At 36.0% G+C, this 22,295-nt stretch overlaps 4 protein-coding genes and 1 long non-coding RNA gene across 5 annotated transcripts; 3 read left to right on the top strand and 2 right to left on the bottom strand.

The window, feature by feature from the left end:
• Nucleotides 1-576: 576 nt before the first annotated feature.
• LOC140786779 (proteasome subunit beta type-4) lies at nucleotides 577-6,504 on the bottom strand. Its single transcript, XM_073135428.1, has 7 exons — nucleotides 6,330-6,504; nucleotides 6,176-6,243; nucleotides 5,504-5,580; nucleotides 2,212-2,341; nucleotides 1,934-2,093; nucleotides 1,639-1,824; nucleotides 577-939 (listed from the first exon to the last, which is right to left on the bottom strand). The coding sequence occupies exons 1-7, from the start codon at nucleotides 6,333-6,335 to the stop codon at nucleotides 826-828; spliced, it is 741 nt and encodes a 246-aa protein (XP_072991529.1). The 5' UTR covers nucleotides 6,336-6,504; the 3' UTR covers nucleotides 577-825.
• Nucleotides 6,505-6,796: 292 nt separating this feature from the next.
• Nucleotides 6,797-10,551, top strand: LOC140787612 (uncharacterized). Its single transcript, XM_073136619.1, has 4 exons — nucleotides 6,797-7,046; nucleotides 7,546-7,604; nucleotides 8,460-8,641; nucleotides 10,164-10,551. Exons 1-4 carry the CDS (start codon nucleotides 6,887-6,889, stop codon nucleotides 10,237-10,239), a joined length of 477 nt encoding a protein of 158 aa, XP_072992720.1. The 5' UTR covers nucleotides 6,797-6,886; the 3' UTR covers nucleotides 10,240-10,551.
• Nucleotides 10,552-12,798: 2,247 nt separating this feature from the next.
• On the top strand, nucleotides 12,799-16,317 carry LOC140785573 (peptidyl-prolyl cis-trans isomerase FKBP16-3, chloroplastic). Its single transcript, XM_073133472.1, has 7 exons — nucleotides 12,799-12,896; nucleotides 13,470-13,732; nucleotides 14,196-14,279; nucleotides 14,769-14,818; nucleotides 15,064-15,112; nucleotides 15,759-15,833; nucleotides 16,025-16,317. The coding sequence occupies exons 1-7, from the start codon at nucleotides 12,863-12,865 to the stop codon at nucleotides 16,139-16,141; spliced, it is 672 nt and encodes a 223-aa protein (XP_072989573.1). The 5' UTR covers nucleotides 12,799-12,862; the 3' UTR covers nucleotides 16,142-16,317.
• Nucleotides 16,318-16,674: 357 nt separating this feature from the next.
• Nucleotides 16,675-17,278, bottom strand: LOC140787122 (uncharacterized). Its single transcript, XR_012108754.1, has 2 exons — nucleotides 16,968-17,278; nucleotides 16,675-16,873 (listed from the first exon to the last, which is right to left on the bottom strand). It is a non-coding gene; the product is annotated as an uncharacterized lncRNA (long non-coding RNA).
• Nucleotides 17,279-18,863: 1,585 nt separating this feature from the next.
• On the top strand, nucleotides 18,864-20,417 carry LOC140787657 (cytochrome b561 and DOMON domain-containing protein At3g07570-like). The gene is made up of 4 exons (XM_073136699.1): nucleotides 18,864-19,049; nucleotides 19,198-19,630; nucleotides 19,706-20,109; nucleotides 20,187-20,417. The coding sequence occupies exons 1-4, from the start codon at nucleotides 18,864-18,866 to the stop codon at nucleotides 20,415-20,417; spliced, it is 1,254 nt and encodes a 417-aa protein (XP_072992800.1).
• The last annotated feature ends 1,878 nt before the right edge of the window (nucleotides 20,418-22,295 follow it).

The raw sequence follows: 22,295 nt of genomic DNA, 5'->3' as shown, positions 1-22,295 counted from the left end.
AAAGAATAGTTTATAATTTTGCTATTTAACCGCAGCATTGCGTGATCGAGACCGCTCGATTGATATACCTTTGAAATTTAACGATTTTTTTTATTTAATTTTAACGATTTCTTATCCTGCCATTATCTCACCGTGGAGAAAAAGAAGAGAGGGAGATAAGAGGGTCGACGATATTCTCTCACCATTGCCAACAAAGAGGGAAGGGTACGGCTTCACAATACTCTCAACGCTCTCTACTATTACCCATCTCCTCCGGGGATTTTACTAAATAACAACCTCCAGGGGAAACAAATTTTGACATCGGTAATGGGTTAAGAAAATAAAGAATGTTACATCTAATTGTCACTTTTGGAGGGGAATTCTTTTTCTGTGTCAATTATGTACTAGTATAATTGCAGGGTTGAAGGAAAAATGACTGGTTGATCTCCCCACGGCCCACGATTCCTAAACTCAGTAGATAACAAAGAAATATCATCAATAGAACTACTCGCATCCGGATAATTCCCAAAGTTGCCAGAAGATAGTAATCTACCCCATCTGTAGATAAAACTTTCGCTGATAATGATAAACGAAATATTGTGACAAAGTTAATAAATTGCATATAATAAAAATACTATGATGTCGCAAGCATAACATTAAGCAATCCAAGCAATGCTGCATGTATTCATCTTAAGTTGAGACAGATCGATATAAAATCCTGTATAACAGAAAAATGGTGCAGCGTCTCCATGAGCTGGAATAGTTTTCTAAACAACAATTTAAACAGAGTTCATTATGCAGCGCCTAAAAGTTCGAGTTTAGCAGATTTCACACAGCATCAAGCATCTACCATGATCCTTCAGCACCCTTTGTTGGATTTTGGAAGGCAGAAAATCCCCAGAAAGTCTTCAAGGAATACGGTTGGTAGATAGTTGCTCCTTCTTCTGTAATCTTTGCAATCTGTGATTCAAACTCATCTATCATTATCCTAAGGACATGAAAGTGGAGAAAGGTTCGAAATTTGATAACAAAAAGTAAAGGTAAATAAACTGTCCATGCAGCAGCACGAAAATAATCATCAAAGGTTAGCAACTCAGTGCCCTTGATAATATTTCATTAGACAACCTAGGAGCATGTTAATTTGTTAAAAGAAACTTACATCCTGGAAAGGCTAGAACAAGTAAACTTTAACAAGTCCAATGGCTCATTCAGTGTCAATTATATGATCAATTTTACCAAATGAAAAACTCCAATGCTAGAAATATATAAAAACCAATATGGAGTTTTAGTTATTCATAGATGCCACACTAGATTTAGGAATAAGATAAAACAAGTCACTAGCACCTAAAGTACAGAGTTCTTATGTTAGGCAGATAAAGCAATCGCATTTTAAGGCCTATTGTATATTCATAGGATGAGAAAACCATCTAATCTAAAACTACCACATCTGAAAAAAAAAAAGAAACTAATAAATGAAGAATTCTTTAAGAACAAGGCAAATTTACCAAATCAGATGTCTAAATATCAATTAATTTAATGATGACATGGAAAAGTTACTTCAGAGAGGCAAAATATTTGCCAGTTGCGGAGTGGCGGGTGCTATGTGGAGATCAGTGAATTATTAAAGCAGATAGCGAAATACACATAATAAACTCATACCTGAAACTTATTAATAGCTGATCTGTCACGATATAGAAGTACTAACAAGCACTTCTCTAGCAGCTTAACAGCCTCTTCAAAACTCAGGTCCTCACGCCATTCAGCACGGAGTATTGGCCTAGCAAGATGATTGCCAAATCCAGTGGCCACATGATTGTCCTCAAAATGTGTACCAATCATGCTAACCTGCGTAAAGTCAAATAGAGACAGCACCAATACGGTGCTCATGTTTAGCTCAGAAGAATAACAACAGTGAACATGTAAATGAATACATATTTATGAAATTGGTAAATACCATGCCAAGATACTTCTGCCCATTTTTCACTCCACCAAGAACAAGAGTGTTCCAAAGAGGATTAAATTTATTACGCCTATTGTACATGACTCGGGTCAGATAGTTGTGAACTTCTTTAGGGCCCAAAGAGTTCCCATCATCCCACATATTATCATAAAGGCTGGAGAAAAAAGATTAATAAGCAGAAAAATAATGGAAAACAAAGGATACTGATCTAGGTTATTGTTTTAATCATGTTATTTTTGAAGATTGTACAGTGATCCCATTCAAGTACTTACATTAGCTCATCAAGATAACGCAAGATCTCTTGGAAGTCGCTGATTTCTCCACTCGCTCCAAGAAGAGAATGTTTACCAATAGTTTTAATACGCTCCACGCTCTTGTATCGTAAGGTAGATCCATATGAACCTGCAGAACACACCAGGAAAGAAAATATATGAGTAAATAAGCTCCTAAATACAGACGGAAAAGGATATATATCTTAAGTGACCCCCTTTAGTCCCAAGTTCATGATACTTTCGAAGTTCCTAAAGGACCAAAAAAACAAATACTCAAATTCTCAGTCAGTCAAACAGCTTAAACAGGGGCTAGCATTATGAAAAATTCTCATGGCAAGGACAACTATATTCTGATTTAAATTTCAGATATCAGAAACAAGTACAAATAGGCATGAATTGGAGAAGACAGAAATTGGAACCTTTGGAAATTTTCAAATTATAAAGATTTTTTTTTTTAAGTATGCTTTTGATTATCACCCTTGTGGGACTCTTTGGTTGGTTGGAATAAGGGGACTTATCGGGAATAAACCCTCCTTTATTCTACAAAACCCTTTCCAAATGCGAGATATGGAACTGGAATAAGAAAATGGAATAAAAGGGGGTTTATCCAAAAATCTATATCATAGCTTTTAGCTGGGCTAAGAAAATTGGGATATCTCACTCATTTATTCCAACTTTTCAAATTACCAAATTTCAATGTGACTATAATATACATTCGTAGTGACTACGATATATTAGAATATATTACCAATTATAATGTGACAATAATATAATTACCAAATTACTCAATTATAATGTGAATATAATATAATATTAGAAAATATTTGCAATGAAAATGTTTTGATATTGGATGTCTATCTGTGATGGTATATATATATTATATAAATTATGGTGAATTAAGTACGTTATTTTTTGTCTATAAATTCTAAAAATAATCACATTCCGACAATATAATAGTTGTAAATAAAATTGCAATTTATATTAACTTTTAAACATATATTCTATCTTTGTCAAAAAAAAGAATAACAAATAACAAATATCTGTTCACATTAAATTAGAGAAAGGGGAATTTGATAAATTTGATCATTTTTATCATTTATTCCAACTATCACAGACAAACACCATCTTATAATATATTTTTATCCCATCACTTATTCTTGTTTCTGCAATAAAATACATAACAAGAAATTAGGATAAAAATTTCCTTTATCCCAAGATAGATCCTCATTTTAATCCAATCCAATCTTTTCTTATCCCACAACCAAATGATCCCCATAAAGAATAATGGAATATAAGATCAACTTCACTACCCATGCTAAGAGGTATCTAAGGTGCATCGGCAACAGAGGAGATTATTGAGCAAATAGGACAAAAGGAAATCTTCAATCATTGTGGATCATCAAAAGGTTGAAATGTTCTTTTTGTCTTGAAAGTTAAAACAAGGAATGTTGTGAAAAGTGCTTACGGTATATGGGTCGTCATGTGACCACATAGTGCCTATGCGGTGTGCAAGTATATATACAGTCTAGCAATATAAATATTAAAAATAAATTATATATAATTTTTACTTACCTAGCGTAGTAAATAATTTAGCATAATAAGCCAATAAATACGTGAAAGTTATAAGTAATATATGGAGAATCATGTTTTCATAATATTCTATCCACTAAGGATGCTACTTTCTAATCGTATACTTACTCAATAAACATTTACAAGTATGATAAGTTGCACCAACAAAATTAACCAATAAAAATTTATTTTGAAGCGCTATAAATATCTCAATATTATGGCATAGGCATATGCATTCACTATGCTGTCATAATCAGTCAATATGTGAGTGTATATGCGTATACGGTCTGCATATGCAGTCAACATGTATGTGCATATGCGTACGCTGCCCGCATATGTGACTTATGTGCCGTCATACTGCATAATGCATATGTTGGGCGGTCACTATGCTGTCATTGAAGGTCAATATGAGAGTGCATATGTGTATGCAGTCCGCATACACGGTCCATATGTAGGTGCATATGCATATACGGTCCACATATGTGGCTTATATGCAGTTGAACCGTTATAAAGACTGATGCATATGTCTGGTGGATAATAACCGCACATGAGCCACAAATACATATGCCAGGCAGATCATACACAGTCACCTACTATGTGGCCATATATGCCAATATGCCATCTATGTGACTGCTTTTCAAAACAATGAAAACAGGTGATAGACATGAGATGGAGTGCTCTTGAGTGGTTCTATAATAGAAGTCATAGAGGTGAAGCAGTCACTTGTAACCAAATCAAAGCCCTCCGAGAGACAATTTGTTCCTCATTGACTACAATCTAATTTTATAGAAAACAAAAGTTACATTAACTACTACCGGGAAAGAAATCATCGAGGAGCAGCCCTGAAAGTGAAACACAGGTCAACTCTACTTTACAACTTGGTATTGCTCATTAAGAGATTTGCCAACACTTACACCTTTGCTTTATAGCTTGGTATTGATCGGTTGCTAACACTTAATGAAGATTGTTAAGGTAGAACCACTGGATACATCCATGCCACTTTACAACCAATGGGCTAATTATGTACATTTAAATAATTAGATATAAGGTTGAGAAAAGTTGCCTGCTGCCCAATGGAAATCTTAATGAGCCTAAGGAGCTATATGTTTCTTCACATAAAGGTTTCCTACATGTTAATAAACAAATTGTAATGTATTAACTCATTTTAGAAATTAATTACCATAATTTACACTGTTCTTATCCTATACGAGACAATATCTCCTAAACCCATATTTTCCAAAAACTAATAGACATATGATCATTAAAAAAGACTTAGCAGTAGGAAGATGACAAGTTAAATAGACTATTGAATCATGCTATTAGTCTTCCTATAATATTGCGGCCACAATTTGCTGTTAGTTTTATAACATCCTATTTTCAGTTTTATTATTCAACCTTCAATTCTTTCCTGTGTAAACCAATCCTGCACCATGTTCACACCCCAACAAATCTATATCAATTCAATTCCATCTTCAAGGTTTAGATACATATTACATAGGAATCTAAAGCCCTTAAGGTCTTGGCAAATTAACATGGACCATAAGATTGTTCTAATTGCTAGGAGCATGTTAGAGTCTTAGAGAGGACAGAAGAAAGCCTATAACTTGCAAAAATACCTTTAAGAATTTCCCCACTTAAAGATTTAGTACTGTCCTAATGGATATCGAGCATTAAGAACTCTTAATAAAGAAATATGGATCAGGAATATTCTATGAACACTAACCTCCCAAGTCAGAAGCCATGATCACGCCATCTTTATATTTCATCCCTATCACTGACGTACCAGTCACATAAGGGTACCTGTTAATTTTCGAAAGTTGTTCAATAATCAAAAGATCAAACGAAAAAAGGAAGAGTAGATAGCATCAAACGAAACATTAATGTGCATAAACACACAAGCGGATATATTTGTATATTGGCTGGCTTGTCAGGATATCAGGAATGTACAATGTAGAACATTCAGCGAGGAGTGTATAAGTACCATTTCTATAAACACCTTGCACATCAATCAAAACCTCAATCCAAGTAATGATCACAAAGTATAGTTGGTGACATTCAGTGAGGAGTGTATAAGTACCATTTCTATAAACACCTTGCACATCAATCAAAACCTCAATCCAAGTAACGATCACAAAGTATAGTTGGTGACATTCAGTGAGGAGTGTATAAGTACCATTTCTATGAACACATTGCACATCAATCAAAACCTCAATCCAAGTAACGATCACAAAGTATATCGACAACACCAACTAATATTGACATTATCTGAAACAACAACTTCACAGGGGCAAAAAAAAAGCCTCAAACCTCTTCAATTTTGTTACTAAATCAAGAATACTTGTACACCTATGAACGAAAATAGAGTAAAGAGGAAAATAGAAGGGCAGAAGATTACAGAGTCCTCTCAGAACCGATCTCCGAGCTCGCCGAATCCTTCATGCCCAGAGACAAATCTAGCGATTGCTGCTATCATAAACAGCAAATATTAGTATAAAATGAAAGAAAATAACGGTAATCGAAAAGCAAACAAGCAATGGATACGAACTCACCGCCATGATCTCCTTCTAAGATCTACGAGGGATATCAGATCTAGGTTTAGGCTAGGGTTTCGATCGGAGAGAGGGTGAAGAAAAGGGTCCGGTGATTTGATTCCGGAAAGAGTAGAGAGATGTAGCAGAAGAAGCTTAGGGCCCAAGTCATGCAAATGTAGGCGGCCAGGCCTATGAAATATGCAATTTGGCCCACTGGCCAGCCCATATTTAGAATTTACTAGTATTTGTTTTTTTTTTATTGAAATTTACTAGTATTTGAGGCAGTGACAAGGAAATAGGTGAATATTAAATTAGGATGTTATCATTTTGCACCCTGAATTATATATTTATTGCGATTCATATCCTCTTCACTTTTCCAATTTGACCCCCAAATGAAACGTAGCATAAGGCGGATATTGGATATCTGGATAGAGGTGCGGATAGGGGAGTAATCTGGACTAACTCGGATTATCTGGATTCAGGAATAGTGGAATACTCGTGAGAGAATAAATTCCTCAATAACATTACTGCGAGGTGGAGACACTAGCATAAGGCGAACAGAAGAGAGGGTTGAGATGAATCGATCCGTCGCTCTCCGATGCCTCCTCTTCCTCTGTGGTTTCTCCTTAACCTTAGGCGATCGGCTCAGCGCCAAAGAGTGCGAGGATCTAGGGTTCACCGGCCTCGCCCTATGCTCCGATTGCAGCACCTTTGCCGAGTACGTCAAGAACGAAGGTACCGCGTTCTCGTCTTAATCTAACTTTTTTTCGTGTTTCTTGGACTCTGGTATCCCGTAGCTTTCACGTTGATGATTAATTTTGTGACTTTTTATTGGGATTTAGTTTATTACTTCCACAAAGACGAGTTTTTGGTTGATTCGGAAGTTTTCGATTCCATTTCGGGTGGAAGAATCGTTTAAGAGCGTTAACATTTTTCTAGTTACGTGTAGAGGTGGTGTTTATTGGAGATTGTTAGGTTCATATTACATCATATTTTGGGTAGAAATGTTAGTGCTAATGACTTGGATCAGTTGTTAAATGGTGAATTTTTACATCTTGCTTGATAAGTTAGCATTTCGAGTCAGTAAATTTTGAAGAGTAGAAGGAATACGTTTAGTCCTTCTGCGCTACGCGCGTTTTTTTTTTTTTTTTCACCTTAACACATTGTCTAAAAGTTCGAGTTTTATGATTTTGTCCACATAAAAAAAAGCTTGATGATTACCTTTTGGCTGCAGAACTTGTATCAGATTGTCGCAAGTGTTGCTCAGAAGATTCTGATGACTCCATTAGTAAGGTAAAAACTAAAATATGCCGTATACATTTTTAGATGTTCAATATCTCGGCCACTCATCCTTGCTAGCTATTCAACAAAGTGATGCCTTGTTGTAGAACGATGAGGTCTTTGGTAAGAAAATATATCGCAGTTGGTGGAATTACATGTTATGGTTAGTAGCTTAGTAATAAAATGTTGGTCTCCCTTTGTTTATTCTTTCCTTTCTCTTGAAAGTGCTAGACCTGATCAGTCATTTGAGTTGTATAACAAATATCTTCTTTTTCAGTTTTAGAGTATTTGGAGTAGGTTTTAAGAGATGCTAGACCATTACACAAAATGATGCATTATGTTATTCACTTTTTTCTTAGTATGCCTAAATTGACTTATTTGATCTATGCGGATTCAGAAAGTGTAGTTGAAAAGTGAGTATGTCTAATTAATAAAAGATGCAAAATAGATAAAAACCATGAGAAAATCCTGAACTCATACAGTATACCATGGCAGATGTAGTGTGGGACTGAATGCTAGCATGCCACTGTCTTCTGCTCACTGCTGGTTGTGGAGTGCACTGTGCTAACAGATTGTCACGTTAGCACCATTCATTGACACCAATCAGTTGGAAGTAATTTTACAATTTGTGTTGGAATTTGTGTCTCTATACTGATGTGATGACCTGTGCTGGAATTTTTATGTATATGCAGCCTATGAAAATTAATAAGTGTCATGCTATATCGAGTCAATGAATCGAGCTCTGTCTGATATATAGGGCTATGAAAAGATTATGTTGTCTTTCCTTTGGAAAACTACAAGGTTTAGTGTATAATAGTATATTTGACTGGAGAATTTGGTCAGTAATAACTTTTATTGCAATTGCAGGTCGCCTACTCTGGTGCAATTCTGGAATTGTGCATGAGAAAGATGGTATTCTATCCTGAAATTGTGGCATTTATTGAGGAAGATAAAAATGAATTTCCTTACCTAGATGTCCGGTATGCTTATGCTTCTCCACCAAAATTGATAATGCTAGACAATGAGGATCATCCCAAGGAAACAATAAGGTTTGGTTTGTGCTCCCTTTGATTTGTTTGAAATGTTCATCTAATATTTTATCGGAACCTAGGTACTAACATGTTTTTGTTATCAAATATATTCCCGCACTATAGCAGCTGAATATAGTATTGATATTCTAGTATCTAGCTCTATCAAATGCCCAGATCTATTGATTACCACTTTATACTTGATCGAGTCAGCAATGTATTGGCAAAGACTTATGCCAGAGTTTAAGCTTTCAGAGAACTGAATTATAATTTTTATCTTTTAATATTCCCTTTTGAGTGAGCCCAGGCTAGTTTGACATAAAGGATGGAGGCTAAGTTGAACGAGTTTGAGAATGATGAATTATGTTTATATAATTTTTCTCACCTGATAGTTAATGGCTTTGAAATAGTTTTAGACAGAATCATCATAAATTGTGTCTTCAGTTTTAGGTTTTTGGAAGACTATTTCCATGCATGAGAGTATATACTACATACTCATCTATATGTTTCTTTTAAACTTTTTTTGTAATTCATATTTATTATTCCCACTGTAATTGAGATTTGAGATTATCACCACTGCTATATGAGTTCCTTTAAATGTAGTTTTCTTATGTTTAAAGTGATGAAGTACTGAATGCACGGTTTTGCTGCTTTTGCATTTTCTAACATATTCTGAATTTCTGATTGATCTTGCAGTTTGTTTATGCTTATTCTTCTAGTTGTTTATTTTTAAAGCTTCTAAACTTTTTGGTAAGCACAAGTCCTGGTAATAGCACCTCTTGTATTTAGCCTCTTTTAGAGGAGATTCACACTCTCTGGGGATATATGGAAGAGGTAAGCATGAATTATTTGGTTACCAAGCATTTGAAGCTTGGGCATATAAGTTCAAATTTACTGGCTTTAGAGTGCATTGTCCATGTGACTGGCCTATTCAGCTAATCTAAATTTTACATTACCATATGTTGGATTTTCCAATTATTGCTTAAGCAAAATGGCGTTCTCTATAGCTTGCCAGCTCGGTTTGCTTAAGATAGGTACCCTAGTGTCTTATAATTGATGGATAGGTAACCTTGAAGAAGAGCAAGAAAAAATACCTATCCCCTCCATTTTCTGATTGATGGATTACTAGCAGTCATGCTGATATAAACTGAAATTTCTCATGCTGTCAAAACTGGTGACTTTCTTGAGGAAGTAGATGTTGAAGTTGCTTCTTCTATAAAGTTCTGTTCTGATACGAACTTGAACCCTAGAAATACAAAGTCAAGAAAGGATATGCTTATAGGGATAGAGGTTTTAAGTAAATGGAATTTGGTCTTCCTTGTTGTACTCGAAGGTTAACATGCATGATAAAGCTCAATGTGACATCAGAAGTTGCGGTATTTACCACCCAACAGGGAAAAGAGGAAATGGAGCTTATCACTTGTAATCTGGTGTTCTCATTTGTTTGATGTGATGAAGTTACATGTCTAATTTGTTGATTGCATGTAGCTAGAGCCCTCTTTTATCCCATAGCTTTACTAACCTAAAGTTGATCAATTGACAGGATTGATAACTGGAAACGAGAGCACATCAGGCAATTCCTAAAAGAGAAGGTGAAGCCTAGCGAACTGGATAGTTGAGACACATGCTTTAGTTCCTTCTTCCTCTGAAATCATCAGAGTTATTGTATCATTTCTCTACGCAATTAAGCTTTTTCTTCTAATGGCCATTTTGGAGTATGGCAATGCCCCTCGGGTTCAAATATCATCATTTTGTCAAAAAAAAAATTAAGTAAACTCTGAAAATGTTATGAGGGACCTTGTAGCTATTATTGGGTTAATCTTGCTGAAATTGGTTTGTCTGATATGCCATGCTAATGTGTCTTGGATATTTTGCTTCACTGAATAAATAACCTGAGATTGGTAAATCTCAGAACAAACTGTTTTCTGGCATCTCATTTCTGTTCTTTTGCTTCTGGCCCATTATCGACTTGTGACGAGTAATACTCTGTGGCACATATGGATTCAACTGAAACAGAATTCTATTGGGGGTGGAAAAGGTATAATTGGCAGTGTTTGCAGTCAAAATTAAGCAAATTACCATCTAAAAAAATCAAAATAAAGAGAGGAAGAGAAAATACACATTAAAAAAAAAGAAAGAATTTATTGTTAAAAGAATCCTACGTACAAAAGCACAACCGCAACTTGTAACTTGTAACAAAAGAATTATCTACAATTATAAACAGAGACATCTATTTCATCTCTCTCTCTCTCTCTCTCTCTTCCTTGCATATTGCTGCAAAGATGCATACATCTATATGTGTGTGTATATATCTATATATATATATCATTTTAAGCACAGGCTAATGACCGGGACCTTTCGGGCTCGGGCCGGACGGCAACCTCGCCATCAACGTCTCGACGGTAGCCCTCGCAATCTCCTGCATGGTCGGATATGCTTGCGGGTAACCCTCTCCTTGAAAACACTCAGGTGTCTGTCTCGCACCTTCTACGTGCTGCATGCATGTTATACCCAAGATGACGACGATGACGAGCAGAAGAGCACCGGTAGTACTCGTCGAAGAACTCATGATCGCTTGAATTCCTTGGAGTAGCTTGAGGATGGATCTAAGTCTGAAGTCTTAAGGAGGAGGACAGAGAGAGGTAGAGATCTTTATAATTTGTTATCTGGTATATATAGAAAGTATTTTGGCGTGGTTGGTGGACAAAGTCTCACTCTCATGTGAATCTAGCTAGGGGGTTACAAAGGTCTGTGTGTGCCTTTGACCAAGTTGGATACGTAGAAATGGTCAAAGGGAAGGAAAACGAGGTGTTGTATGTATACTTAATACTTGTCAAGGTTTCAATCCAATAAAGTCAAACACACGTACGAAAACAAAAGAATTTGTCGACTTGCAAGGCAACAAAACGAATCGGATAGGAACGGGTCGTCGTTCGACCTGAACCCGATAAGTTTTCGGTCTAGCTAACATCTTGCTTTACATGTGGATCGGGTCTAACTAGATTGGATTCAGACGAACTCGATCCGTTACAAAAGGATTAATAGTTAACAAATTCAAAGTATTGAAAGTTTGAATTGACAAAAGGGTGGCCAGGACTTGGGGGAAGCCTTCATGGCAACTTCCTCTTGTAGGACCTTTGACTCCAATATTCCAGCACAACTTAATTGTTCAATTTTTGTCAAAGCTTTTGCTAACCAACAAGAGGAGCTACTAAAATATATAAAGACCATTAAGTTTGATTAACTTCTTCTTCCTAAGCCACTGGAATTATGCAGAGCGACCCAGAATTTGATAAATTCTTTATGGCATGCAGTCCACCGTTGGCTTTTGGAGTCCAAATTAAGCTTTCGTAGAAAATGGGATTAAGTGAGGCAAAATCGTAAGGTTTTGAATGAACGACTGTGGGACTCGTGAGACAAGAGGTTTTGAACGTTGAAATGGTAAGGCTAGCCATTCTACTTCTACCCCGTACGGTCATTGACCAAATCATCCACAATTTAATCCACCGTTTGACCACTTGAGAAGAAAATTCTAAACCGGAGAATGTGAAAATTCCAAGAATTTATCTTTCAGTCCATTCTTTACAAAGTTGATCTTAAATGGCTAGACTGATGATAATACCATGAACAACTCTATTGTTGAGCTTGCTAGTATAGAATAACATAGACATCCATCTTTTACAATCAAGGACTAAAAAGGAGATGAACGAGAGAGAGAGAGAGAGAACTATCAACTCCGCCATTTATTGTGTCGATTCGACAAGTATAATCACTCATAAAAGAAAAAGTAGAAGTTGTAAGATTTGAATCGATGTGATCTGTGCCATCAAATATGAGCAATCAATATATGTTTATACACATCAGATAGCTCGATCAATACACATTGAATCTCAATTATAGTTAGGAATAGATTAGACCTAGGTCTTTTAAATTGGGTTTGTGGATCGAACTTGGTCCGGCCCAAAATAATCTATTTCTCGGGTTATTGGATGGGGCATGATATTTGAGATTTCTCAGGTTATCCGATCCGACCAGATGTATAGAGAAAACAAAAATGTAAAAATGTAAAATAAAATGAAAGATATGAACATGAAGTTTCGGCGTGGCAGCTTATTATAGGCTATGAGATAAATTCCTACATCATCCTTGCAGCGAATCCCTTCGCTAGTCGAACCTCGCGCTTTAGCCTTTAGGCCATTGGCTCATTGATTTATCCCCTCCAGAACGTTATCCTCCCTAAAAATGGCGTCTTTCTCGACTATTCTTCTCCCCTCGGGTATCACTTCGTCCCTCTCTTTCTAGTTTTCTTGTGGGTATTTGGGCTCGGACCGTAATGCTTTAGACTTCTAAATCACGAGTCATATGTTATGTTCTTATGTGGGTATTTTAGTATTTCCATGGTATGGCAGTTGCCGCATTGGAATTGGGTTAAAGTCAATGTCTTTGAGGCTTATTTTGTTACTTCTCAAGAAGATGTTGTTTTGGTTTCTCCTTCGATGCCTTGTTTCTCAACTACTTCCAATATCTGTAATATTTCAGTCAGTGGCACATGAATGATTTTTACTGGATTTTTATACCTTATACTAAGATGGATAGAACATTTTTCAATGACAATTTCCAAACTAGCTGTTTGCATATGAGGAAAATGTAATTAGTTCTGCTAGTTAGAGTACGCACATTTCAATTCTTCATCATATTCACTGTATCAATGGTTAAAGGAAAGAGGGAGAAGAGTGCTTCTGGTTTATTATTAATGAGGGCTTTTAATATATTCTGTTGCTAAATTACTTTTTGATTTCTCTTGGTTATCTTCTTCTTAGCTAAGCTGTAGAAGATTGTCATTGTGTAGGACTGAGCTTTACCAAGAGAGCATGGTCTAGCAATCACACAGATAAGTTCCCAAATTTTGAAGTAGCTTGCTTCGCTGCAGAGACTGGAGTCAAATCCGGAAGTGCAAATTATGGCAGCCTAACTACTCGGAGGAGCATGTTTGGATTGATATTTGGGATATCTGCCTTTGGCTCAAGTGTTTTTGATGCTAATGGAGCTGGCTTGCCTCCAGAGGAAAAGCCAAAACTATGTGATGATGCTTGTGAAAAGGAGCTTGAAAATGTATGGTGAGATTACATAGCCTTTACATCTAAGACATTCTCGATCAGTAATTCACAGTACTTTATACCTTAACTTGTCCTGATGTAAATTTGGAAATGGTATCAAAAAATGCTTACTGCATGTTATGAAAATTTATGAGTTTGATCTTATTATATAGAATAAGTTGCCATGGGGTTCATATTCAGGTTAGCTGTTGAGATAGATGGATTAAAGCTAGGTCGATGGACAATTTCCTGTTTCCTTTAGTGCAATCTGGTTAGATGTATTAGTCCACTGTTACTATTGTTTCTTTCTTTATTATTCATTTATGCAATCCAGCTAGACTCATCTCTGCTAATCTTGGCCACAACAACCCTTCAGTGAGTCTTATCACAATATCAATCTTGAGTATCAGATAATCCTTTTTTTCAAAAAAAAAATAAATTACGAGTTGTTGATCATCATTTTTCTCCTTTGCATTTAGGTGCCTATGGTAACTACAGAATCTGGTTTGCAGTATAAGGATATTCAAGTTGGTCAAGGTCCAAGTCCACCTACCGGTTTTCAGGTGATCCACTCTTCACCTCAAAACTTTGAAATCTATCTTTGCATGAACGTGCATGCATCAATGTAAGTGATTATTTGTCAACCGCTAGTGATTGGGATTCACAACAATCTATGATAAACAACTCTGACTCAAGTTTGAAGTAGTACTCCTTTTTGGGTATAGAGATGATTTGTGCAAACTATTCAGAAAGCTAGTGCTAATTACTACACATAATGTTGATATTGGCTACTTAGGGTCTTTGAAGGAACTAGCTACCAATGTCTTCTGAAACCAACTATTTTTCTCATCATCTTATGTTTCTAGAACTTTCTGTGTTTATTTATTTACACTTTTAAAGACGCTGCAGTTAATGCTAATGAAATTCTCTGTAGCATGTATTAACAAGGATAGTTCATCACTATTTTCTTTCTGACCCCTTCAAGTTTTGATACGTAATTATTTTTTTCTGATTGCTCCACGATGAATCAATTTTTGCTTTCTATTATACAGGTTGCTGCAAATTATGTTGCCATGGTACAGAATGGCCAAATATTTGACAGGTGACTTTTCTTAGTCTTGGTGATATATGTATGAATGCTATGTTAAGAACTGAAGTGACACTAATAACATTATTTTGACTGAACAAATTGGTTATACACACTTTAACTGCTGTAGAGACATTAAATTTGGAAACTGCACCATGGCAGTTATTCTGGTTTTTTCCCCATAGTTCAATTTGCAGACTAATCATGTCTCTCTAAGCAACTTTTCCTTTTGGTTCTTACTATATTTAATCGTCTTCTAGTTCACTGGAGAAAGGCTTGCCCTACATTTTCCGTGTTGGTTCTGGTCAGGTATCTATATGCATCTTCATTTGAACTCATATTAGTTGCTTCTGAAATCTTATTACTTTTTGACTTTGAGGCCATTGATTTTACTTAAACCTCTTTAATATGAAGCCCATTTGTTTATGTCATATCTGATGCTAGATTTATGCTGATGTAGCTTATAATTGGCATTGATGAGTAATGTCATAGAATATCTTTTATCCGGTTAGATATTTCTATTGACAGTGTTGTGCTTCTTAATAACTAGAGTTTCATGTGCAGGAAGAGTAGTCAAATGATGCACCTTCTTTTGTCACCTCTATTGGGCCTGTTGTTGCAAAGCAGTTACATGTGTTTTTGAAATATTTAGCTAAACCCTGAAACTAGCGAGTACCTTTGGACTTGATTGTTCATTGAAGAACTTGTCCAAGAGTAACATTTTTTTGACTGTTGGCATGACAAATTATGCTATCCTTTGAAGCCTTGCTAATCTTGCTGGAGCGAACTACCATAAGATGTATAAGTTGCATCTAATCATCCCACCTGATCTTGTTCTATCAATCACCCGGAAATCAACTTGGAAAATTTATAGTCATCTCATTCATCGATTTATGTGCTATTGGTGTTAGTGCTCTTCTTAGTTCTTATGTTATTCATTTGGCGGCTACAACAGGTGATTAAAGGACTTGATGAAGGGATTTTGACTATGAAGATAGGAGGAAAGCGTCGGCTATATATACCAGGATCTGTAAGTAGTCTAATCTTGTTATTTTGAAACAAAGAAAGGAGTATGCCTCTGTCTTCCTGTTAAAATCAGAGCAATCTTGCAGAGATCTTTCAACACTTCCATGCGCAGAAAATGAGCTGCTACCAAGACATGAGACCTGACAACTTTCTTATTGTTTTCTTGTCTATTTTTTTCTATTTAAATCTGAACAGTTAGCATTCCCCAAAGGACTCACTTCGGCGCCAGGAAGGCCAAGAGTAGCTGCAAACAGCCCTGTCATCTTTGATGTTAGTTTGGAGTACATACCAGGCCTTGAAGTTGATGAGTAAATCCTTTTGCTCTTTTTCTGCCATGTGAGAAGAGAGAGATGAAAGTGATCCCAATTGTACAATTCCACATTGGATTCAACTTTCACATTCTTTGTGATCCTTCAGATAATATATGACCATAATTTTTCTTACATCAATAAGAAGAGGCTCTCAGAGAGCACTGGTAACTTGCAAAATCTCATCATATCAGTTGATCCTTGAAGACTCTATGTTATGGGTTGAAGACCCTCAGGATTTCTAGCATCTTCGACGAAACGAAAAGGTTGTCTGCCACCTATTTATCCATCATACTGTGTAAACTCTTGGAAATTTTTTAAGACTAGGGGCAGGAGCTTACTAGTTAGTTGGTGTTAAATGCTGAAGTTGTTTCGCCTGTTCATTTATCGCATATCTCAGGTAAAACAATTCCCTTTCTTTTAAAGAAATTCTAACTTTACAATGTCAAAAAACAAATTAATGACAGTAACCCAGATAACTTTGTCAGGAAATTTCAAGTCTAAGCCTGCATGAGAAATAGAAAAAGTTGAGCAAAAGGAGAAACACCATTCTCGTATATTATTAGCAATGCCTGCAAAATTGAGTTTTTAAACTCTTCTCTCTTTCTTCCAAGTCAGGTTAAAGAAAACAAAAGGAACTTCTTTATCCAAACTTTTGGCAGATTCAATTTTGCATCAGTTCTACATCAATGAAGAGCAGCAACAACAACAGCATCTCAGCACCATCCACTCCAAACTGCATATTCATCAATTCACTGTTAAAATGATGAATTAATGTTATCCTAAGTCTCATTTTCTCTGAATGGCACAAAGACTTTGCAATTTGTTACCATATCTTGAGATGCCACCATCTTCCCGGTGGACAAGAGTCTTGTACAAGTCTATCCAAGTTAAAAGCGGAAGGTTCTTTAAGCTTCCCCAACGGTCGCCCGCGCAAGAGCGGTGACGTCTCTGGCGATGATTGCTCGGTTGGGGAGAAGGGCGGCGACGGTGATGGTGACGGCGAGAAAGGGTACTTGTGGTTGCCCGGTCCGATGCTTACTGGAAGAGGAGATGGTGGTGTTGGAGGAGAAGAGGAAGGCGAGGATAGATTAGACCTCATCATAGTGGAAGAAGAAGAGAAATCTATCGAGCAAGAATTTGTTTCTCAAGTATTCAAGGTAGTGTTGTTAGTTAAGGAAGTGTTTCTTTCTAGTTGGGCTAACGGTCAGTCACCATGTGCCCTCCTAACTAACTTTCAAAAAAATTCAACAGTATAATTTATAAACTTTGGGCAAGCAAATTGATCATAGGAAGAGTGAGATAAATGATAATAGTTTTCTCACCAATACCAGATTTAAGACATCTAAATTTTAATTAATGATAAAAATTGAAAGTCTAAACGATAAAATTTTACCAAAAAACTTTATATCCTACCAAGTTTACTATGTATTAATCCTCTTTCCAGTCATGCCCACTTTCTAACAGAGTTGTCTCAGATTTTGAGGGTGTTATTTACAAATTTCCTTAAAAAATTTTGAAGAGATTTCATCGGATCTTGTAGCCGATCCAAGGTTGCAACTACACCAACTGCAGTCTGCAGAGAAGAACTCTCTTTGAGAATTAGGAACCGGATTAGGTACAAAGGATTGGAGTATATATATATATATATATATATACACACACACACACACACACACATACGTGGAGACCACGCGACCAAATAGTAATATATAGTGAATAATCTATAAAGTTAGGAAGTTTCTGGTCACCTCCTTCTAAAATTAAATAAATAAAAAAAGTTCTTTAAGAGCTCATGATTGTCTTCAATTCACATTTCTTAAATATCCCGAGTGATTCGATTCAGATGGACGAATGTATGTAGCCAGGCAACTTTGCCAGGAAGCAATCGAATAAAAAGATAGCAACCTAACCAGCAAATATATATAGTATACAATTCATATGATTTAAAAAACATAAAGAAGTCCTTTTGTGTTAGCTAGCCATTAAATTAAATTCAACTTTTGATATAATTGTCAAAAGGGGCTAATGAATACGATCTATCAAGATTTAGATGCCATTTTTATTTTAAGCTTAGGAGCCTAACCTTAACCATGACCACCTGGGCAAATTAACCAAAAAGAATTAGATTATAATACTCGCTTAATGTCACCCTTATTATTATCGGCTAACGGATGGTAAATATTAGGCGGTGAAAGATCTAATTCGATTGTCTGATCTATATATATATTGAGAAAATTAACTATTTTTATTATTCTATTATTTTGATTAGTTTACAAACTTATGATCATTGTCAAAAAGGTCTTTGTGTTTCTTGCATAAGACTTCAACAGTATTGAAAATAGACACTGAGCCATAAGTGACGCATTTAGGTACACAATGTCAATGGTTGTAGTACATCCCCTATTAAAATATTCCATTGTACTTCCTAATGCATGATGTGGGAAACTTTATCTACCATTAGGGTCCACAAATAGTTAAATAAACATGAACTATTCTAATACAACAAATTAGTTAATTAAACAACTTAATTAACATGGAAGCTATCCACCCACAACACAACTTGCCTATTTAAATGGACTTCCACCTAGTCACAGAGATAGACATCACAAAGCAAGCCCATGGTTTCTCAAATCATCTCTTGTATCCATCTCTAAACATCTCCCAGCTGCAATAAGAGCCTTATATTCCAATAACCTCAGCTGGAAGGTGTCAAAGGAGAAGTGATGGAGATGATGAGGCCTTCTCATTATACGTCTCTCTTTCTCTTCTTACTGATTAGCTACACTTGCTGTGTCAGCTCTCAGTCAGATTCTTGCTCTTCCAAGCTAAGTGTCAGCAATCTCATCCCTTTCAACACCACTGGCCTCAGCTGCTTCTCTGCATGGACCTCAGAAGATTTCATTCTTAGGGTACTCATATATATTAATTGCTTCATTTTTCCATCTATAATCATACATATATATATATATATATATATATATATATATATATACTGTTATATAATAAGTAGATAAAATAGCTAGCAAGTTGTGATAACACCAAAATGGGATGTTGCAGTACGCAAAGACAGGAACAAATGAATGGAGCTTTGTGCTGTCGGCGCCGGACACCAGATCGTACGTGTCGATCGGGTTCTCGCCGAACGGGAGGATGGTCGGGAGCAGCGCGATGGCCGGGTGGATATCGAGCTCCGGGCCGGGGATTATCAAGCAGTACTACCTCGGCGGGTTGAGCTCGAAGTCTTGCCCACCAGACCAAGGGAGCCTGAGTCTAGTCCAGGGCAAGTCATTGATAGTGTCTCAGAGTTCACGAGTGTTTCTTGCATTCCAGTTGACCGGACAGCCTTTGGGGAACGTGATCTACGCCGTCGGCGGGCTGCCGTCGTCCGGCAGTTATTTGCCGCAGCATAGGAGTATGGCGTCCGGCACTATTAATGTCTCGGGAAATGGTGGTGGCGGCGGCGGCGGCGGGGGTGGCAATAGCAATGGTGGTAAGGATCGATTCTTTTTAAAAATAACTATAATAACAATAATGATGATAATAATAATTTTTGTGATATAAATAGGTGACGGTGACGGTGAAGGTGACGATGATGGTGACAATAGGGAGCATGAATCAGAAAATAAACAAGGCGAAGACGATGACACGAAAAAAGGAGAAGGATCATCAACGACAGCAGCAACAAGTAACGACGCACTCTCGGGACTGAGCTCAAAAAGAAAGCATGGACTTTTAGCCTTGATTGGGTGGGGAATACTAATGCCGATCGGTATGGCGATGGCTCGCTTCCTTAAACGGTTCAACTCTTTCTGGTTGTACTCGCACATCCTGGTCCAAGGAATTGGTTTCATTTTGGGTGTAATTGGCCTAATCGTCGGGTTTGGGCTCGACGACGAGGGCTCAAGTTTGGGCTCGGTCGGCGCTCACAAGGCACTTGGTCTAGCCATCTTGGTTTTTGGGTCTCTACAGGTACATAATCTTAGAATTAATTCCTAAACTCGAACTATTTTGAGCTAATTTGCAAGCTAAATTAAAATTTTGTGCAGGTTCTGGCACTACTTGCTAGGCCAAGTAAAGATTCAAAGATGAGGATATATTGGAATTGGTACCATCACTATGTTGGAAGGGCTGTGATCATATGTGCAATTGGGAATATCTTCTATGGATTATATATTTCAAGAGAGGGGAAAGAATGGAGCTATATGTATGGAATCTTCATTGGGTGTTTTGCAGTCATCTTCCTTGTTTTGGAGGAGTGGAGGCGAAAGAATACTTGATTGAATCTTGTTGTGGGTGGATGTAGCATTTTTCTTTTTCTTTTTCTTTTTCTTTTTTTTGTTACTTTTGGTAGAATTAATTTGCTTGTGATGTTTGATGCTATTTGTTATTCCATTGTATACATATACATGTACTATAGCATACTTCGTATCATAGTTACTCTTTTGTATACATATTTAACTATTATAATTTATTTATTATATATATATTTTTAGTTTTGTGATATGATTCTAGTCAACATGATTTATTTTTTTTCCAAACGAATTAATATGTTTGGATGAATCGCCAAAAGTTGGTCACATATACACGTACTTTTATTATCAGATTAATTTAAAAATTTTCAAACATGCATCTAATTATTGGGAAGATAATTATAATATTAAAGAGGTAGACTCCGTGACTCGGTAGTTGAATGATAAACATTATAATAAAAACAATTGATTGAATATTTTTAATAAATCTTTTGAGAAATTAATATGAAACAAGTCAAAGTTTCCACAATCACATCAATCAAAGGCGCGTGGATTCCTCAATCCTCATAGCAATTAGATTATATATATTAATCTACACGTAAACAATGACTCAACTACTGCCTTTTTAATTAATTTCTTGTGAGTTGTGAGCTGTGACTTGAGAAACCAAGACTTCTTCTAACTTCCAAAGCTGAGAATTAAAATTAAATAAAAAGAATGTTCCAAGATAGAGTTCATGAGTCATGACATGGGAAGGAAAGACTTCTTTTAAGTTGTAAAGCTAATGGCTCAAATAAGACTCCTCCAAGCAAACGAATAAAATAAGAATGTCTTTTGTAATAATATCTCAGGAGTTTTATGTGAAACTAGTTAATATGTTATTCGATTAGAAGTTCTGAATTTAAATTTTGTATTAATTATTTAAATTTAATTTAATTTTTAAGTTTAAAAATAAGGAGCATTGTTTGAATATAAAATATAAAAAATTATCGTTATTTAACAACGTTAAACTTACGGCAAGTTATCAAATCAAATTATTTATTTTAATGACTTGTTTTGCTCAACTAATACATTGATCAAGTATAAAACATAAGTTTAGCAGATAAGTATAGATGTTTGCCACCAATTAATTAGTGCAAACACCAACTCCAACTACCTTGAACAAGTGAAGTATTAAACACCATCTTATCTTCCTCCTTTTGATACTCTCTCTTTCTCTCCCCCTGTAAAGAATGTGGCCAAAGAGGATTTAGTAAGCAATGCCAGCATATGTCTATATTTTAAGACAGTCATTATAATTTGATGGAAAGTTCTTGTGGAGTAGAAGAAATTTATGTAGATTAAGCATTAGAAAAACTAAGTTTACATGACCACCCTTTTGAAATATAGGAGAAGAGTGTTAGTTGTACCTTTGCACACTCATTAATATTATATCTATCAACATGCGAACCTTCTCTTTCTTTGAGAATGAGCTACCAATACGCCAAATAGCCAATAGGGACTATTGGGGTCACAAAAAAAAGTACAAAATGGTGATAGGAAGTCAAAAAAAAGGTAGATTGCTCACATAAAATCTTGGCACAAAAGGAGCTAAAAAGAAACTAGAGATCTTTTATTAATAATACTTCATTGTGATTCTAGAAGAAAGTTAGTAAATAGTAGTCGTAGACCTATAACATCTAATTTGTCAAGTTCAAAGTCATTAATTACGAGACTAATCAAGCATCTAGATAAGAGAAGTGTTTCTTTTCTTAATGCTGCTCTCTCTCTCTCTAGAAAAAAAATATATAATAAATATGAAATGATGATAATTAAGAAAAATACAGTAGTAGACTTTATTCTATAGCTAGTCAACTAGCGCGTGGCCTCCACACGGCAATGAATAGAATTTTTAGTCCCACATCA

Source organism: Typha latifolia, chromosome 4, assembly GCF_019914945.1.
Source record: "Typha latifolia isolate L0001 chromosome 4, TyphaL0001v2, whole genome shotgun sequence".
Lineage (NCBI taxonomy): Eukaryota > Viridiplantae > Streptophyta > Magnoliopsida > Poales > Typhaceae > Typha > Typha latifolia.
The sequence above is the reverse complement of the archived record's forward strand: the minus strand, read 5'-3'. Positions and strand labels throughout refer to the sequence as shown.

What these genes read in the sequence shown, in the direction of transcription:
- LOC140785573 (XM_073133472.1), top strand. Translation starts at nt 12,863, where the DNA reads ATGGCGTCTTTCTCGACTATTCTTCTCCCCTCGG. An exon ending in GACTATTCTTCTCCCCTCGG is followed by an intron (nt 12,897 to 13,469) that starts GTATCACTTCGT and finishes GTCATTGTGTAG; the next exon opens with GACTGAGCTTTACCAAGAGA. An exon ending in GTGAAAAGGAGCTTGAAAAT is followed by an intron (nt 13,733 to 14,195) that starts GTATGGTGAGAT and finishes CTTTGCATTTAG; the next exon opens with GTGCCTATGGTAACTACAGA.
- LOC140787612 (XM_073136619.1), top strand. Translation starts at nt 6,887, where the DNA reads ATGAATCGATCCGTCGCTCTCCGATGCCTCCTCTTCCTCTGTGGTTTC. An exon ending in CGAGTACGTCAAGAACGAAG is followed by an intron (nt 7,047 to 7,545) that starts GTACCGCGTTCT and finishes TTTTGGCTGCAG; the next exon opens with AACTTGTATCAGATTGTCGC. An exon ending in CATCCCAAGGAAACAATAAG is followed by an intron (nt 8,642 to 10,163) that starts GTTTGGTTTGTG and finishes ATCAATTGACAG; the next exon opens with GATTGATAACTGGAAACGAG.
- LOC140787657 (XM_073136699.1), top strand. Translation starts at nt 18,864, where the DNA reads ATGGAGATGATGAGGCCTTCTCATTATACGTCTCTCTTTCTCTTCTTA. An exon ending in CAGAAGATTTCATTCTTAGG is followed by an intron (nt 19,050 to 19,197) that starts GTACTCATATAT and finishes GGGATGTTGCAG; the next exon opens with TACGCAAAGACAGGAACAAA. An exon ending in GGGTGGCAATAGCAATGGTG is followed by an intron (nt 19,631 to 19,705) that starts GTAAGGATCGAT and finishes TGATATAAATAG; the next exon opens with GTGACGGTGACGGTGAAGGT.
- LOC140786779 (XM_073135428.1), bottom strand. An exon ending in ATCGGTTCTGAGAGGACTCT is followed by an intron (nt 5,581 to 6,175) that starts GTAATCTTCTGC and finishes GAAAATTAACAG; the next exon opens with GTACCCTTATGTGACTGGTA. An exon ending in CATGGCTTCTGACTTGGGAG is followed by an intron (nt 2,342 to 5,503) that starts GTTAGTGTTCAT and finishes TGTGTTCTGCAG; the next exon opens with GTTCATATGGATCTACCTTA.